The sequence below is a fragment of the Tiliqua scincoides genome, chromosome 2 (genome assembly GCF_035046505.1).
Source record: "Tiliqua scincoides isolate rTilSci1 chromosome 2, rTilSci1.hap2, whole genome shotgun sequence".
In the NCBI taxonomy this organism is placed as follows: Eukaryota; Metazoa; Chordata; class Lepidosauria; order Squamata; family Scincidae; genus Tiliqua; species Tiliqua scincoides.
The window spans coordinates 205266881-205284544 of record NC_089822.1 but is presented as its reverse complement, the minus strand read 5'-3'; the positions used below and the strand labels follow the sequence as shown (position 1 = coordinate 205284544).

General features: G+C 43.0%; 1 protein-coding gene across 1 annotated transcript in view; it reads left to right on the top strand.

The window, feature by feature from the left end:
- CACNA2D2 (calcium voltage-gated channel auxiliary subunit alpha2delta 2) overlaps positions 1–17664 on the top strand; it is a 632244-nt gene that overhangs the window by 527763 nt on the left and 86817 nt on the right. Inside the window, exons 10-12 of the mRNA XM_066614251.1 lie at positions 5602–5760; positions 8999–9106; positions 12296–12374. Coding sequence (XP_066470348.1) covers positions 5602–5760; positions 8999–9106; positions 12296–12374 — 346 coding nt within the window. The remainder of the gene's footprint in view (positions 1–5601; positions 5761–8998; positions 9107–12295; positions 12375–17664) is intronic.

Genomic DNA, 17664 nt, shown 5'->3' with positions numbered 1-17664 from the left:
ATCCAGTCTGAATGTTACCAAAACATGAATAATTGTGGCCAGATTTTATTTCCCCCTGAAGATGTTCAACTAGCATATCCAACAGAGCTGGTGTAAGGTGCTCCCATTCACAGATGCCACTTGGGTGTCAATAAACGAGGCAGAATCTAAATGCATTACTTTCAAGCTGAATGTCATCTCCATGTCCAGCGATATCACTTACAAACTGCAACTCAATCTTACCTGGAGTGAGCTTCAGTTTATTAATTCTCATTCAGCCTGTTACTGATTGTAGGGATCTGTTCACCAGAAAAGGAGAACTAGATCTAAGTGTCAACAGCATCCTGATGACCTCTCCCTGTCATATGAGAAGCAAGATAAAACCTTGAAATACCCCACAGCTTAAATTCAGTGGCACTGAGCAGAAGTAATTCAGCACCAGAAGTCACAAACTGACAAGATATCGGGGGAACCACTGCAGTGCAGTGTCTCCCACTCCCATCCTTGTCAGGTAGTCCAGAAGAATCCCATGGCTGATGATACCCAAAGTTGCTGAAAGTTTAGGGAGAATCAACAGAGTCTTACTTCCTCCATCTGTTACTCAGCAAAGGTAATTCCAACACAGTTTTCAGTCCCTAACACAGTCAACCAACACAGTTTCAGTCCCCAAACCTGGCAAGAAGCAAGATAATCCATGCCTTCTAGATATGTCTGGAACTGAGTCACCAACCCCCAGTTGGGTAGCCTATCCTAAGCATCTTTGTTTTTCAGTTAGGGGAAAGCATGATTTCAGAAGAAAGAATTATTCTGTGCTAGGGTTTTACTATGTGGTCATCCATCGCCCCATCACTGGACAGCATCTATTCCTGGCCTCCATCATTTGCTTTTGCTTCCCATCATTTCCTAGACCTATTTTAATTGCAATTGGCAATTAAATAGAGATCACCAGATATGACAGGCTTCTTGGATATTCCATTTCTATGGAGCAGGTCTAGTGGTAAGAACATTGAAAGGGCATAATGGGAAGCAGAGTGGCTAAACATCAAGCATCTTGGGCTCTCAGTCATGCCCATAGACTGCAGCAGTGATTCTCATACATTTAACACTAGGACCCACTTTTTAGAATGAGAATCTGTCAGGACCCACCGGAAGTGATGTCATGACCAGAAATGACATCATCAAGCAGGAAAATTTTTAACCATCCTAGGCTGCTAATCCTACCCACGCTTACCCAGGAGTAAGTCCCATTTACTATTATTGTTAAAAGAATATATAGAGTAGCCTGTTAAAAGTACAGATCTGTAACATTTTCCCAAATGCAGTCACATACCATGGGAGCATAAAGTCTAATATATTAAAGATAAAATATTGAAATGAATGGGGACCCACCTGAAATTGGCTCACAACCCACCTAGTGGTCCCGACCCACAGTTTGAGAAACGCTGGGCTGGAGGGTGATGCAGAGAGTTACTGTTAGTTCAAATTGGCACAAATGCAGAACTGTTCAGATCTGTGTGTTGCAGGACCATTTCACATATTTTGCAGCAATGAGTTCTAAGTTGCCATGAACACTCAACTAGGAGGTTGCTGTGGTGTGCTTCACCATTCCTTGTGGAATCCAAGAGTGCTTGGAAAGTATAACAGGCAGGGAGTGTGTTTGTCACCCCATCACCACATACCCTGCAGACCTATGTTGTAAGAAAAGACATGTCCCTGTACTAACTAAACCTTTTCTCTAATGTTTGAAGAGGAGATACCAGTATGCAGGAAATGCACCTTGCCTGGGTCTTTGTCCAGTCATAGCCTGCATATTAGAGGAGTGAACCCCTTGCAGCTCCTGAGTGTATCCTGCATGTGTAAGTATCCACTTCTCCTCTTCAGGTGCTACAGAAAAGAAATGACCATGGAAATGCCAAGATCCATCTTTTCCAGCAAAGAGTGAAGCAGCCCAATACACAGAACATACCATTATATTATGTGATGCAAAGCCAGAAAATATATTGTCTGCCTTTGAGAGCTTTTATTGTCCTTGTACCTCAGCAGTCCTGTAAGGGAAAGGGCTTAAATTTAACTTTTAAAATGCATATGTTGACATTTATATGTTTCTAAGTGAAGAATGCCCCCACATGGTTTTTGAAGCTTTTGCAATCAATATTGGCATTACCCTGGCAGTCTAGATAGAGGCCCAGAAAGAAGCTTTTTCCTTGAGCCTTAAGATCATTTTGTAAAATTGGTGACAGCTGTTGGGTAAAGAAGGTAAACATGCAACTTCTTCCTCCTCACCTCTGCTTGCTCAAGAGAGTTCAGGGATGTGCTGTTTTTGGTTTGCCACTGTCATTGTTATTAATTGGTTTATCTCACATCAGGAACTTTCTGGACTTTTAACAGGCAAGTAAAAGTAGCCTTGAACAATATGTAGATAAGAAAGGAGAGCAATGACAAAAGGACCAGATTGTGAAGAGGAATGGGTGATTGTAGATTCCTGGGGTGTTTTTTCCCTGTTCTAAGTTAGTTGGTGCTTGATTATCAAGGAGGTATCAAGATTATATTGGTCAGTTTAAAATAAAATAAAAAAAAGAATTGTAACATAGAAGGACAGGACTCAAATCTTGGATACTGCACAGGAAGATACTGCAGGAGGTATTTTTGAAAATGTTATCCATGCTTCAGTGCCTTTCTCTTAGTGAATATTTTTAGAGCCTTCTGTATTACTTCTCTTAAATCTTTTGTTGCTTATTTGTTTTAGGTAATAGCAGGCCTAAGGGCCCTGGAAGGTGGTAGAGTTAGACAAGCATTGGTCATAAGCAGGGATATATAAGGGCAGAGAGCTAGTTGGAAAAGCTTTAAAGAAAAGGAGTTAATGCTAGATACAGAGGTGGGCAGGAAGCCAGTATGAGTCTTCAAAGAGAAATATCACAAGATCTCAACAATGAGAGTGGTGGATAATTTTGGCAGCTAAGTTGTAACAACAAAAAGTCAGAAAGGAAAAGATTGCAATAGCTAAACTGGGAGATGAACAGAGTGTGGATCAGGGTTTTAGCTGAGGTAATAGAGAGGAAAGATCAAACTTTGCTATTCAATACAAGAAAGCCAGCATGACTTTGCTTGAATCAGATTGAATCAACAAGTGCTGTTGTCCTGGGCTTCTTTTGCCCCCTTGAACTAATCACTTCCAGTCAGGCATAAATTTGGATTAATCCCCGACGGGCAGTAGAAGGCACAATCAAAGAGCCACATCCTTTTGGATTAACAGCCCAGTCCTGTATAAACTGCCCCCCCCCGCCAATACAGCCACGCCACCAGAGCGTGTGCTATGTCCTGCGGGGAGCGGTCATAGGGGTCTCCTTAAGGTAAGGGAACATTTGTTCCCTTCCCTCAGGGTAAGCCTCCATTGCCCCAATGAGTCTACTTGGACCGGCCCTGGTGATTTTGCTGGTACAAATCCAAATGGATCCAGGTAGGTAGATCTAGGTGAGGAAGGGTGATAGGATGTCAGTGGAGCTGCCATCTCTGATAACCACCCCTTCCTAGCTTTGGCACATCCTGTTACACCAGCCTGTCCCCCACAACAACTTACCCCAGAGGTCACTACCACCTGACTCTTGCCACTCACTGTTTGCGGTGGTTGCAAGGCTGCGCTCTAAGGCATGTTACATTTTGCTATGGCCATAAAGCATACTGTGCTTCCAGAACATGGCACCAGAACACTGGACAGGGAGTAAACCTAGGAAGAAGCCTTATGGGCAGAAAATTAAAGGAGGAGTTCAAAGTACCCTTCTCCCTAGTGGCTTCTCCTATGCATAGGAGCCATTATGTCCAAATGCATATTTTACCATGCAAGGTAACTGGGAAACCATATCCTTTGCCTTGGAAGTTCTCATACCAAATTCTGGAATGAATGTGGTTGACTGGTTTGACTAAGCCATAAGTGGTTGGAAAAAAGGCAATTTTTATAAACACAAAACATCCTCTCTTTATTATTATGTAATGTCTCAGGGTTGATCTCTGGCATGGAGGACTAGATCCTGTCTAATTTGAACCCTGACTCAGATTACATCTCTTCACCTTCTTCACTGATAAAAGTTTTGCCATTTTATTTCTCTGCAAGCACAAAGAAAGGTATATCCTGAAGGAAATGAAGAGCTCCATCATTCTCTGTATCATGTGGCTGCTGTTTGGCAAGGAACATGCCTGTGCTAATTAACGAGTCTAGCCTCGTTACTTTTGCTGGATCACTGCCTCCTAAATGAATGTTCCATATTTCCAGCAAACTAAGCCATAAGCAAAAATGAGTGCTTCTTCGCTTCACCCGCCTAGCCAAGCTCTCTGAGCGAGAAGTCAGCCCTCTGCTTAGGAGAGCTCTGAGCAGGGCGTTGACTTAACTGGGCCTGTGACCTTGTGATAAGGCACTGAAATGTCCTGCAGAAAACATGCCTGGAGGTATTTCAGGTAATCACCACTTTCTCTCTCAACAAATCCATTCCATTCTCAATCACGCACTGAGGCAAAAGATCACATCATTCCATTAAAGCCAATGAACGCCCTCTACATTCTGCACCCATACAAACCTGGGAGCAGAATTTGACCCTGTCAATAAGAAAGCCCGAAGTTTCATCAGAGGGGGATGAAGTGCTAGTGTATTGCAGTTGATGTAGTTTCCTAGTCCTCCCTGCTCACTTTGTTTCTCCTTGCCTTGTGCATTTGGAACAATAAACAAATGGTGAATGTTGCATTCACAAGCCATAACTACCTAACCCAGATCTTTTGTTCTTTGACACTTACCAGAAGCTCATGTTTGTGCCAGGTTCCTACTACAAAACCTTGTCTCTGCCCCCTTGAGTTTCTCATAGTGGACATGTCTCCACTGGAGACATAGCATTCTTATACCACTTTAACTGTCATGGCTTTCATCAAGAATCCTGTGCACTGCAATTTGATGAGACAATGAGAAATCTCCATTAGAGGTACCAAGTTATCCTTCATCAAAGAACTATAATTTCCAGAGTTCCTGGGGAGAAGAAATGATTATTAAGAACCAATTTAAAGTTATAGTGATGCAAAGAAAGGTGGCAGCTTGGGGATGAGCATGACTAGGCCCTCCTCAAGATCTGATGGCAGCAAACAAACACCAGCTGAACTGTAATCCTTTAGCACTTCCTCATGTAGCTGCCTGTGCTACTCCTAAACAGAATTTTTTTTTGGGGGGGGGGGCAGGCCACTCCCTTGCTACCTGTTCATGTTTTCCCCATCCATCAGCACACATACAGCATCTCTGGGTGATGGGTGAGACACTGGACTTTGTGAGCTCTTAATATCTGTACCAATCGGTAGTTTGGAAAGGGAATGGGGGTCTGCAAGGGTATGACTCTGTAGAAACTCTGTTTTGACCTGTTTAACTCCTCAATTATCCTCCTCAGCTATCTTCATGGATGACTGAGTTTGCTAATAGGAGCAAGATAGCCTTAATAGCTAAGATTAAGCTCAGAAACTTTACCCTCCCCCCCCCATTTGTGGGTTGTGGTTCCATTGTTCTCTGAACATGTAAACATGCAGGTTACAGCTCATGGTTTTAGGGTTTCCTTCCTATCCTAATGCACTGCCTCTCTATCTCTTGCTTTCCAGTTTAACCAAAATGCACAGCCTGTATCCTGCTTCAAGCATTTAGTCCAGGCAAATATCCGCAACAAGAAGGTCTTCAAAGAGGATGTGGAAGGAATGTCGGCCCAAGGAATCACAGACTACAAGTCTGGCTTTGAGTATGCCTTTGAACAGCTGCTAAATGTAAGAACAGGGGAAACCCCAGAAAGATGGGGGGGGGGAGCTCTGCAAATAGCGAACTGTGAGTGTGGATGTGAGCTGCATGAGTGACAGCAGAGAAGCTTCCTTGAGCTTTGTGGAGATTAGACTTGCAAGTTTGCATTCTCAACTGCCACTAATTCATGTCTCCTGGTGGCATACTGAGTGAATGTATACCATCCGCTCCAATCTTCATGACTCTTGTGGTTAATACCAAATGATTATCATTTATTATAAGCAAAAAACAAGGGAATTCTTGTTTCCCAGTCAGTTCAGTGGATCTTTTCCAATGAATTCCATGGGCTCTGAATTTTGACCCACACACTCCTCCTATAGTACTTCCTAAGTGGTCTTTATCCAGGTTTTTTCAATAACTTCTCTCTTGACCCTGCAGCAACTACAGAGAGTAACTTCATGATACTGGGTCCATTTTTTCCACATAGGCCAATGTACGATGACAGCCACACAATTGTGTCTCCTTGCTTCATTTGCATCCCTGAGCAGATGTATTCTTTCAGTCTTTCACCTGCAGTTTCGCTCTTCTTCTCAGTTTCTAAGGAAAGCCTTAGCACAGGACTTTCCCCAGGGCCAACAATATACCAAACATTGACTCCCTTTATGTGAAAATTGCTACACACTGACCCACTGGAATTTCTACCTTCTTCCACCTATCGCATATCAGTTCAACACAGTCTGCCTTTCTGAAGACGCATGGGTCAGTTGCCCAACACTGCATGATGACAACTGTACGTGCAGGTGTCTTCCACACCCATTCAGCACTCTATCCCGCTGGCATTCCTGGATGGGGGACGGATGGACAAAACGCTGTTTTCCAGACACCTGAATACCAGTGTAAAGCAGCCCCTCCCCCTTGTCTTCAGAGCCGGCCGTGGCTGTGAAAACAAAGCAGGTTCCTCCAGTACTCCATCCCTGTCTGCATGTAGTCATACTGGGTCAGAATGTCAAAATGGCACCTCATCATATAGTTAAAACATTTCATTAAAGTAGCACCTTAACTGCGATTAGGAGCATTTTACACATCCTGCCCCCATGTGATTATACAGAAGCAAGACAGTATACCCGGTCTGATGGGGAGATTCACACACACACTGTCATCTCATGTAGCATACTGTTTGGGCCACAGGCTTCCAAAACAGCCCTATTTGGGGGTCAAATTAGATGATCGTGTGATTGGGTCCTATATGTTTGCTGCTTCTTTAAAAAAAATGTAAACTGCTGCCAGCTCAGAATCACAATGGGAGGGTGGGGATGGCTTAAAACCAGGGCTAAAGCTGGTCAGCTTTGATAGCAGCCACCTTGCTAAAGCTAAGCAAGCCTGAGTCTGGATGGGAGATTACCTGGAAACTCATGTGTGCTACCTTGGAAGAAAGGCTTAAAGCACCCCTTCCCCCAGTCCGGATCTGGATCACGTGCCTATGCAGCTGCTATTTATAATATTTGGCCCTGAGATCTGCGGACTTTGTGCAATAGAATGTTAAATAGAACTGAAGCCCACAATTATCTCCCCAGTCCTACCCCTAAGTATCAGGATAACTGACACCAGGGGAACTTTTTGCAAACTGAACACCACATCTCCTGCTAGCAGAGATACTGAAGGAGCTCAAAATGCTGCCACACAGCCCTGCGGCATCCTAGTGCAAAGGGTGCTGGAACTGGAGAAGATTCCCTGGAACTAGCATGCCTTCTCTGGAAATGTCTCTGACTGTATATTACATTGTATTCACAGCACATCCGCCAGCAAAGTGGGTCTGGCAGCACATATCCATCTCATTCTCCCTGAGAAGATGCTGCGAGTCTACCTTTCTTGGGGACAGGGCTTCTGAGAATGTGTCACTGGTGTTGCCGCATGCTTCTCCCTAGATAACTGCAAAGCCTCAGTGGCTGCTATCAAGTCTTAATGGGAGCACCTGCCTCTTCCATTTCATTAGAAAGTTAGCAGGGCCCATCTGAGAGGGCTCAGATCAGACTGGCTGCAGTGACGTTGGGCAAAATAAAGATGAATAGCCCTATTAATCGCTGAGCAGTAATAGCCACAACATAATTTCCGTCCAGACGTCCCCTCCTTCTCCTTGTTCATCTGTACCACCTTCACCCCTGGAGAAGCAGCTAAAGAAAACAGATTCCTCACTGCCAGTGTCTTGGACTAAAACTGGGGAGGAGAGAAAGGCAGGAAAAGGGAGCTCCAATATTCACCCCTCCTCTGTATTTGCACATAAAGCAGATGTGTGAGTATAGGCACATATATTTCCCCCTCTCTTCTCACTTACAAATAGAGGAGCACACCCTGTCTCGCTGTTGTTGATTAGCCTTGAATCTGCTTTCCTTCAGATTTGAAACCTTACTTTGCTTTCACAGGCTCTGAGATAACTAGAAGTGTGAAGGCTGCTTCACAAATGGAGATTTTCCTACACAGATGTCATGTCTGTGGGGAAAAGCATATGTACATCATGTGCACTGTTAGCATGTGATTAATTCACTGTTAACATATGTTTGCTTTGCTATGGGTACAAGCTAATGGGTGAAGCTTCCCCTCCTGTGTACATTTTGTTAGCTAATATGGGTGTGTCTTCTTTTGTCCCTTCCTCCTTCCAGTCCAAAGCAGTCTCAAAGAAGCCTGTTTCAAGCTCAGAGGGACAGTCGTTCATTAGCATTACAGGTGTGCCCCCATATCCACGGGGATCTGTTCCATGGACCCCCCATATATACAGAAACCATGGATATGGAGGACACCTGTTTCAGTTGTGGCCCCCGTGCCCCCCTGTGCACATTAACATTTAAAAGCTTACCAGAGCAACATGTATCTTACCAGAGCGACGTGTAAAAGCTTACCAGAGACTTCCATTTCCTTTTTAGCGTCAGAAGCTTAAACTCTTACAACGACCTGTTTAAGCAAGATACACATCGCCCCGGTAAGCTCTTAAATGATGTTAATGTGGGGGCGCATCCCCTTATCCACCAATAATTGAATCCATGGATACCGAATCTGCAAATGTAAGAGCCTGCCTATATTTTGAACATAGTCATAGTAACCAGCCAGATCATTACTCTGAACAATGTAATTAAAATATTGATATTGCCTGTGCATGCTTTATTTTAACCAAGGAGCATTAAATGTACAGCATTCTTTTTCCATGTTCTGCTTTATTCAACAATCTTGGCTCTGAGTTCTTCACCCACCAGAATGTCTGCTCCTTATTTGCAGTCCAACATCACGAGAGCCAATTGCAATAAGATGATCATGATGTTCACTGATGGAGGAGAAGACCGAGTGCAAGATGTGTTTGAGAAGTACAACTGGCCCAACAAGACAGTGAGTGTTCAGACTGCAACCTAAAATGGTAGTGGGTCTCTAGTTTTCTGCCCTTGTAGGGTCACCAGATGATCATCCAGGAATGCTGATATCCTTAGAGCCCTTTCTGCAACTCCCATTTCAGAGTTTTGGGGTGTTATGACAGAGAGCAGTTGTATAATTCAAGTGGCTACCTTCCCATGCTCCCAACAGGGGTGTCCAGAGAAACTTCCTGGTTTTTGTCAGCATATTTATAATACTCCAGGATGTGTGTAATTATAAATGTATAAAAGCCATCATCCTGGAAGAACACTGCAGGTTTTCAGGGTAGGGAGGAACACCCACAGTTGTCAGGTTTCTTCCTCTTCTCTCCCACAGTCTTGTCCCAATTCCACCCTTCTATCAGATACAGAACTCCATTTTTCACAATGTTCTCTGAAGCTCACTGGAAAAATGTGGGCCAAGCTGAATTTATCAGAGGGCATAAGCATGTTTAAGGCTCTATTGCAACAACTATAAGCCCACAAATGAAAAGGCCACATGTTCCATTCAAGTGCTTCATTCAGAGGCAAGGAGTTCTTATAATTTTATAACCATCAGTCAGGGATCTCTTGCCACTGCAGTTAGCAGTGATGTTGTTTATATTGTTTTGTGCTAAGGGCTCTTCCGTAGTGTGTCAGCATGTTGTTTGCAGAGATCACAGAGGCTCCACCGTAGCAGGAATGCTTCTTACGGTAAAGACTTTGGCTACTCCAGATCCAGATTCTCCAGCAGGAGCTAATTATAGGAGCAGGTTGCTTTGCAAGGCCATGGCTGCTTTCTTTTGGAGTTTGTCTTGCAACTCTTCCCCCCCCCCCCACCCCCCACAGCCAGCAACTATTTTCTGGGACTCAGCCTTTACAAGCAGATTTTCAATGTACAGTTATGATCTGCAGTTAACAGGCAAAAGCTAGTTTTCTGTCTCTTCTTGTGCCCTAGGAGGTTTGTTCCAAACAGCCAACTGTAGACCTGAGTTTTAACCCACTTAACATTCATACTCGGAGAGACATCATTCTCTGTAGATCTACAGCAGTGGTTTGGAGGACATCACACTGAACCTGTGCTAGGAGGAGCAAGACAATCGCTCCCTAGAATCCCTGAATCCAAATTCTCCCCTCATATGTTATATACAGGCCTAAATCAGATATATGAGCTTTTTGAGTCTCATAGGACATGAGAAAATTTAAACAACAAGCAAGCCAATCTAGGCAAAGCAGAACAGAATGTCAGGCATATAAACAAATGCATGCAAAAATGGCATTCTTCTTAGCTGTCCTTCTGACAGGGCTGATAAAATGCATTGTAGATTTCCAGCATGTAAGGTACTTCCACGCCATAATGTGTGAAGCAGCTCTTCACTAGATGTGGAAAATGCTATTGAGTCAGGTCAAGGTAACTTGGTTGTTGTTACAAAAAATTACCATACCATTGCAAATAGATGCTGTTGGCTCAGAGAGCAAAACAAGCCTCCCAGTCATGACATCTGGCAAGCTCGATTTCAGATAGTCTGTGTTGTCATTGACAAGGAAAACACGCACACACACACACACACACACACACACACACACACACTCCTTTATAGGGAATTCTTACTTTCAGGCATCACATGAGTCAAGTTTTGTTATCTTTTAACCAATGCAATGTCATTTGTGTACATTTCAGATTTGACAGAGACAAATGAACTTGTAAATTTGATTCTGTCTGAGAGCCAAGAAAGAGAAATAGGTGAAATCCACAAGAGTTCATCTCTGTGCCAGGAAATACCATATTGAGCAGAACGGTGACCAAAGGGGCACTTGTGAACAACTCCCTGTACATATTCCAGAAGGATGTTTGTCTCAGTTTGAAAGTGCAACCTTTGACTCGGGCAGGCCTGATATTCCACCTGATACTGGCTGTGCATTGGCCAAGAGAAATAGTAAACTTAATATGCAGGACACTGCATATAGCATGCTTCTGTGCTTTTTTCCTTGCAGTGAATGTACCATATGGAGGCTTGAACTATGGCAGGAGGGAGGGCAGGTGAAATTATAATGTTCCTCTTGTTCAGCTGCTTTGTCTATGATTAGCTTTTTCCTCTAGACTCTGTGTGTGAGCCAGTGAGGGATGGAAGACAGCATCAGCCCACCCAGCTCTTTGCATGTGGAATATTATAAATGAGTCCAGACACATGACCAAATAGCTAAGAAACCAGCTGTCTGACCTGCATCAACTCAGTCACAGGGACAGGGGGAAGTGGCTAACTCATGCTTTATTGCTGGATTCCGCCTCATTTCATGTGAGCTATTTAGACAGTTGATCTTCCTGCCTGTCTGCTCCCGCACTGAGCCAATGCCCCTTTAATGGGGCGTCTAACACGCTGGCACTGTTTTTATTACCTGCACTGACCTTGAAGTGGCAGAAAAGACAGTGGACAAAAGTTCCTTTGCAACTTTGTACAGACTTTTGCCTCAGGAAAGACGACAACTTTGTCAACACTGCTAGAGAGACAGGGTTTTGGAAAGATTCCATCAGAATTAAGTGTGTCTAGAAATGTCTCTCTTCTAGAGGATTTGTGTGGCTTGGATTTAAAATAGGGTCACATATTCTCCACACTTTTCTCCTCTCTCCTTCTGCTTATGCAAGAAGAGATGGGTGGGAGAATTGACTCCCTGGCATAATCTGCAAAGGATGCTGTTGTCATGTCGGATCAGAGACCTGAAGAGTATGATGATGTTCATGATGAACATCATGATGAACACTAGATGGTGTTCATTAGCTCACTGGTTGGTGCCATCGAGTTGGATGCAGCCAGCCACCACCATGCACAAGATCACACTTCATGCACATTTTGGCAGATGCTCAAAAAGCAACTTTTTGTCATGTGGCAGGGCTTGTGCACACTTTACTGGTCCCAGTCAGGAAGCTGACATGTATCAACCATGTGGCCAGCGTTCATGCAGATTAGTCCCAATTTACATATACAGTATTCAGGCTTAACTGTAGAATCCCCATCTCTCTCAGTTGTTGTTTGAATTGACATTTGTGTGGGTTTCTTCTACATACACTTGTGTTTCAAACAAAGCCATTTATTTCTGTGTTTTGGTGGTGGAGGGGTGTGCTTCATGAGGGATGCTCCTTTTTATCCGCCTTGCTTTCCTTTGTTTAAAAGAAAAACCTCCTCTTTCACAGGTCCGAGTGTTTACCTTTTCTGTTGGACAACATAATTATGATGTCACGCCCCTGCAGTGGATGGCTTGTGCTAACAAAGGTAGGAGGAGGATATTCTCTGCTGTCAGAAGGCTGGAGAGGAAAGTTAGCTTGCTGGTGCCTGAGCAAAGCAATGACTGAGCCAGTGGACCACACCTGTGATTTGTACCTTAGTTACACACTATTAACGGGATTGGTGTGATGTTTACATAATACATACCAAGCCACATTTCTTACTTTGGGATTGGTAACTTTAAATGTGAAACAAATCTGACAAATCAGCCCTCCCCTCATCCAAAATCATGAAACAGGGCTGTGCTAAATGCTGTGTTGGAGCTCATAACTTAATTTGGTTTTTTTAAATCAGCCATATACTTCCTTAATTGAAATGTGTTTATTTCCAACCTGCTATGATTAGCGCAATTCTCCAATTCTTTCCTTTGTTCTCCAAACTGCAGGCCTTATTTCTTTGAGAATAGCTGAATGCAAAAAGTACTTGTTTTTATCATGTACTTTATATGTGTTATTTTTCTTGATTTCTATATTCAAGTTATATTTTTAATTGTGTGTTCTTTTCTATAATTATAATCTTTTATCTTGTTTTTCGAAAGACATTTCATATTGACAAAAGCAGCCACGGGGCCGGGGGAACTTGAATCAGGACTGTGAGGAGATGGGAGGAGTTCAAATCCAACCCATTCCTGAGCAGCTGTTGGCTGCAAAGAGGAAACCTTATGTGCTTTCAACTGCAAGCCTGTCAGTTTTCCACAACTAATGAATAGCAGCTCTGAGAAGGTGTTTTGGGTTGGTTCTGCAGTGTGGAGGAAAGGGTTAGACTCTCCTCCTTGCCATGGCTGTGATCCATCTTGGGGGGAGTCACAGTGGCAGCTTTTCAAAGGACAGATCTCCAACATAATGTGTGGTTTGGCCCTTAGAAAATTTGAAATTTGTCACAGTAATGCCATCTTTTCATACAGTTTTTTGTAACAATGAAAGACAAAAAGTTATCTGTTTTGAAGGACGTGTTAGGATTCATTGGTTTCTAAATTTAGCCCAAATGAGCCTCAGTGGTCACATGCACCATTAGGCTTTGTATTGGGGCCAATTTCTAAGAAACATGAAGCATATGAAAAGCGGTTACTATTGTGGATTTACTGTTAACCCAGAATCTTGTTTAAAAGGTTCCTGTAAAGGGTCTCTTTCCGTGCAGTGTTTGCCAGCCAGCAATCTATAAGGAAGCTATGCTGGTGTACAAATCCTGAGTGCAAATAAACTAGTGTATGGGTATTGGATTCTATACATTCTTTGTCGGGTCATATGAAGTAGGTAATTGCTTTTTGCATACACTGCATTTTGTATCCTAAACCTGCCACTTTTGAAGTACCTCTCCTGAATTGATATTCTTCAGTCTTATAGTCACCTACAGCCATACATGGCTAATTACATTAGAAAGGGACTACTCATTGGAATGCCCATCCAAATAAAAGCAGTGCATTGTAGATAGATATGTGCATTCAAATGGACATTCAGTTTCCACCTGCAGTTCCTGATCCAGCAAATAATAGGAGCACCTTTTCTGGAGTAGAGCCACCATGTTTGCAACCCCTGTCCCCCTGACTTGATACTTATGTCAGCTGCATTTCCTGCTCCCTAAGCCACAGATGAATCTCTTGTGATGACCTTTAGCTTCTGCACTAGGTTTCATCCTGTCACCTCTTTCAGTTAACTCTCAGCAGACTTGTTCAAGTGAATTTGTTCACTTTCAGCCTCGCTGTCTCTCCTCTGTTTTTCTCCCCTCCCAGAATGCTTAACAAAGGCTTTTAAATGAAATCTCAAGCCTTAAAATTTAGGAAATTTTTTTTTTTATGCAACTCTGAATTTTGTTTGCAAGAAAAATTAGTTTTGAGCATATAACTTTTCTCTCCATTCCTCCCTCCCTGAAAAGTCATTTTATGTCAAAATACATTTAGCTGGAATTTTTTATCGTCAGCTCTCATTTTAGCTTATGAGGAGATCTTTGGGTTGATGCACTGTCATCTCCATTTCCCATTCCAGTTCTCATGCAGAGAGCTTCCTCTCTCCACTGGGCGAGCTCATTCCATGGCCACCAAAAGCTGAACCACCTGCTGTCTGTCTGCTGACCTTAGGCCGCTGCCAGCTCAGCTTTCAGACAAAGAGCTCTGGTATCTCTGCAGCAAAGCACATACTCAGCTTGGGCAAAGTCTTTTTCAGAGGTAGTAAACCTATTTAGAAACTGAGAGGATGCCACCAAAGAGCAAGCATTCTGTCATGATGCACTGCTTGGCTGAATATTTTACACAGCCTGCAGCGCTTTGGAAACAAGATCTTTCTCAGCGTGCAATTTCTAATATTTCTGCAGAAATATAATCACATTTGTTTATTGCATGTGTTGAAGGATAGGCCACATTACTGCTGAGACCCAAAGCGATGTATAAAGCAACCTAAAACTACAAACATCAATAAAATATCCATCATCATCAGTCAAACGACCAATTAAAAACCAGAACATTCAGTCAGATAAAAGAATTTGTAACCAGATTAGAAAAGCAACTATTAAAATCATGCACTGAATCAATGGGAAAGGTTCTTAATAGAGCCCAATTTTCCCATGTCACTGAAAGGCAATTGTAGGGAACTAGCAAATACCACTAAATGAGGTATTCCATACTGTGGGTGTCACCACCCCATAACTCTGCACCTGCAAAGCCCTCATCTCTGAAAAGGAGGGAATGCAGAGCAGACCTCTCCTGCAGATCTGTAGGCAGGTATATATATGTTCAAATGTTGACCTTCATGGTATATAAGGCACATCAATTCCTGTGAAAATCCCATTCTAGTCCATAGATTGCCTCACAAGTAGGCTGCAAGGACTAGTCTTCAAAACCATTCATGATATGCAACATATCATTTTGGAGCATATCCTTTAATGATGTGCTTCTGTATGAAAGAAAAGGGGAGGAGGAAAGCAAGTTGTGCATCTTATACTTTGGATAAGTTGCTCAGTAAAGATACCAAGGTCCATTTGTGGTCTTAGCAGGTACTGGAGGGCACTGTTCTAACAAGGGGCTAGAACCAGGAGGTCTTATTGCCCTGATAAGTAATAAGGTTTTTTTGAGGGGGGGGGGGAGAAAAGTTGATGAAAAGTTATCATTGAGAGACAATGGCCAACCCTCAAATGTAACTCCTGACTCCTTAAAGTGACCTGCCTGCAATTCTGTCATCACAGAGGCCACTTCCGTCCATTTTGCATCTAGGTTGGCAGGGAGATGACACAGCAGATAGGCCAGATTTGGCCCAGGGACTTCTAGATACTGATTGGTCATGTAGTCTTATAGATGCATCCAGGTTCCTCACCTTGTTATAAAGCGCTACTTAGCTCTTGCTGGTTCAATTTTTACAAAGTAATTCATGAGCAGCAGAGAAGTATGGGACGTGGAACTAGGCAAACTGATTTACTTTATTGGGTCTCCTTTTTTTGCTTGTGTAAGATCATGCAACATTGTATGTTACACAATTTTAGATAAGAAAAAAACTTGCATGCTGTTACCCCAACAGATGAGATATGGCCTATACCTATTTTATCTCTCATTTCCTGAGACCAATCTGGAAACAATTCCCCATGCCTTGGACAGGCCTCTGAGGTGGTCCTCCCCTCCCCTGCTTTTTCTTCAGCTCCCTTTGGGCATTACATTCAGTTCCCTTTAATCTCCCTCACCTTCCTCTGTATCTGAAACCTCCTGTCTCTGCCTCTCATTTATCTGAGATTGCCTCAGGTGCCCTTTTGTTCAGTGGCACTCACTTTCCTTTCACACCTCCTGTATCTGTCAAGAGATGTCGGAGCACCTTTGGGTTTGCAGTAATCCATCTTCCCATTGTCCTGTCCTGCACCTGTGCAAATACTTCTGGTCATTCATGCCCAAATCCCTGCTCTCTCCTTCATCTGCTTTTATTCCTTGCCCTTTTCAGCCTCACCTGAGCCATGACTTTAAATCAGTTCTACATTCAGTAGCTAATTCTCATTGTGATTCAGATGTTACAAAGACCTCTTATTTTGTAAGGATGTCATCATGGGCATGCATTAGCGCATGTTAGCCACTTTCATCACCCATCATTACATGTGTCTGGAGATGTTTTGATGTATTCTGCTTCTCATAACAAATTGTGTGAGATTGGTGAAACCCAAAGAAATTTATCATAATATGTATTTCACATGAAACACAGACATAATTGCAACTCTGTCCATCTGCAGGAGAAGTGCATACATGTCTAGGACCTGTGATGCCAACTCATGATTGTTGAAAACATCAAGACGTCAGGCCAGAGGGCTTCCTTGTTAAATCCATAAGATGCCTACCTGCACGCACTTATTGTAACCAATTATGGTACATGGACATCCTGAAAGAACCAATTGTTTTCCAGTTTACATAAGTTTCTCTGGCTGGTCACCTGAAGGCAGTTCTTTTTCACTGATGACAACAACAGAGGAAAGAAAATGCTTGCTAAAGAAAACTCCGTCCATCACTGCATCATAAGCAGTGTGACACTTAGGCCCAAGAACAGTAATAACCAATCTCACAGGGTTGTTGTGAGGGCATGTATGATAAGGGCTATAAAGCACATTAAAATAGTGTCAGAATAGTTCAACATAGTATCATCAACAGCAATGTCCTCAGGGCTTCCACAGTGCGTTTTTGTAAAATATTCCTCATGTAAAAGATAGGCGGATGTCTGAGAAGCTTATCAGAGCTTTGCTAGTTTTGTGCCATAAATTTACAACAAACGTACGAGTCTACCTCCATTTTCTAGCTACTTCCTTGTACCTTTTTTTCTCTCAGAAGTATCAGATAAACCAAAGTCAGAAGCAATCACCAGCATCTGCTTTCAACATTTTGTTGGCTAGACCTGGAGTTCTCTACACCAGAAGCATGACTGTTCCCTGCTCAGCTGCTTAAGGGCCCAATCCTATCCAACTTTCCAGCATTGATGCAACCACAATGCAGTCCCAAGGAAGGACTTGAGGAGGCCTTGAGGAGACCTCTGTGACTACCCCAACTTCACAGGATGCAGTGCTCACCCCATTGGCATGGCTCCATCGGTGCTGGGAAGTTGAATTGGATTGGGCCCTATGTCTCTTAGCCACTATGCTACACCATCTTGAAAGTCCGAACTTTGGGCAGCCATTTTAGCCTATAAGTTGCTTATAGCTTTGGTTCGGTTTTAATGGGGCCCAGGTGTTTTTTGTTGTTTGTTTTTTCGCTTTTGTAATCTCCAATGTGTATATACCTCTCTCCATTTTCTCAGTGACCTTTTGGAAACTTATTTATTAGTCA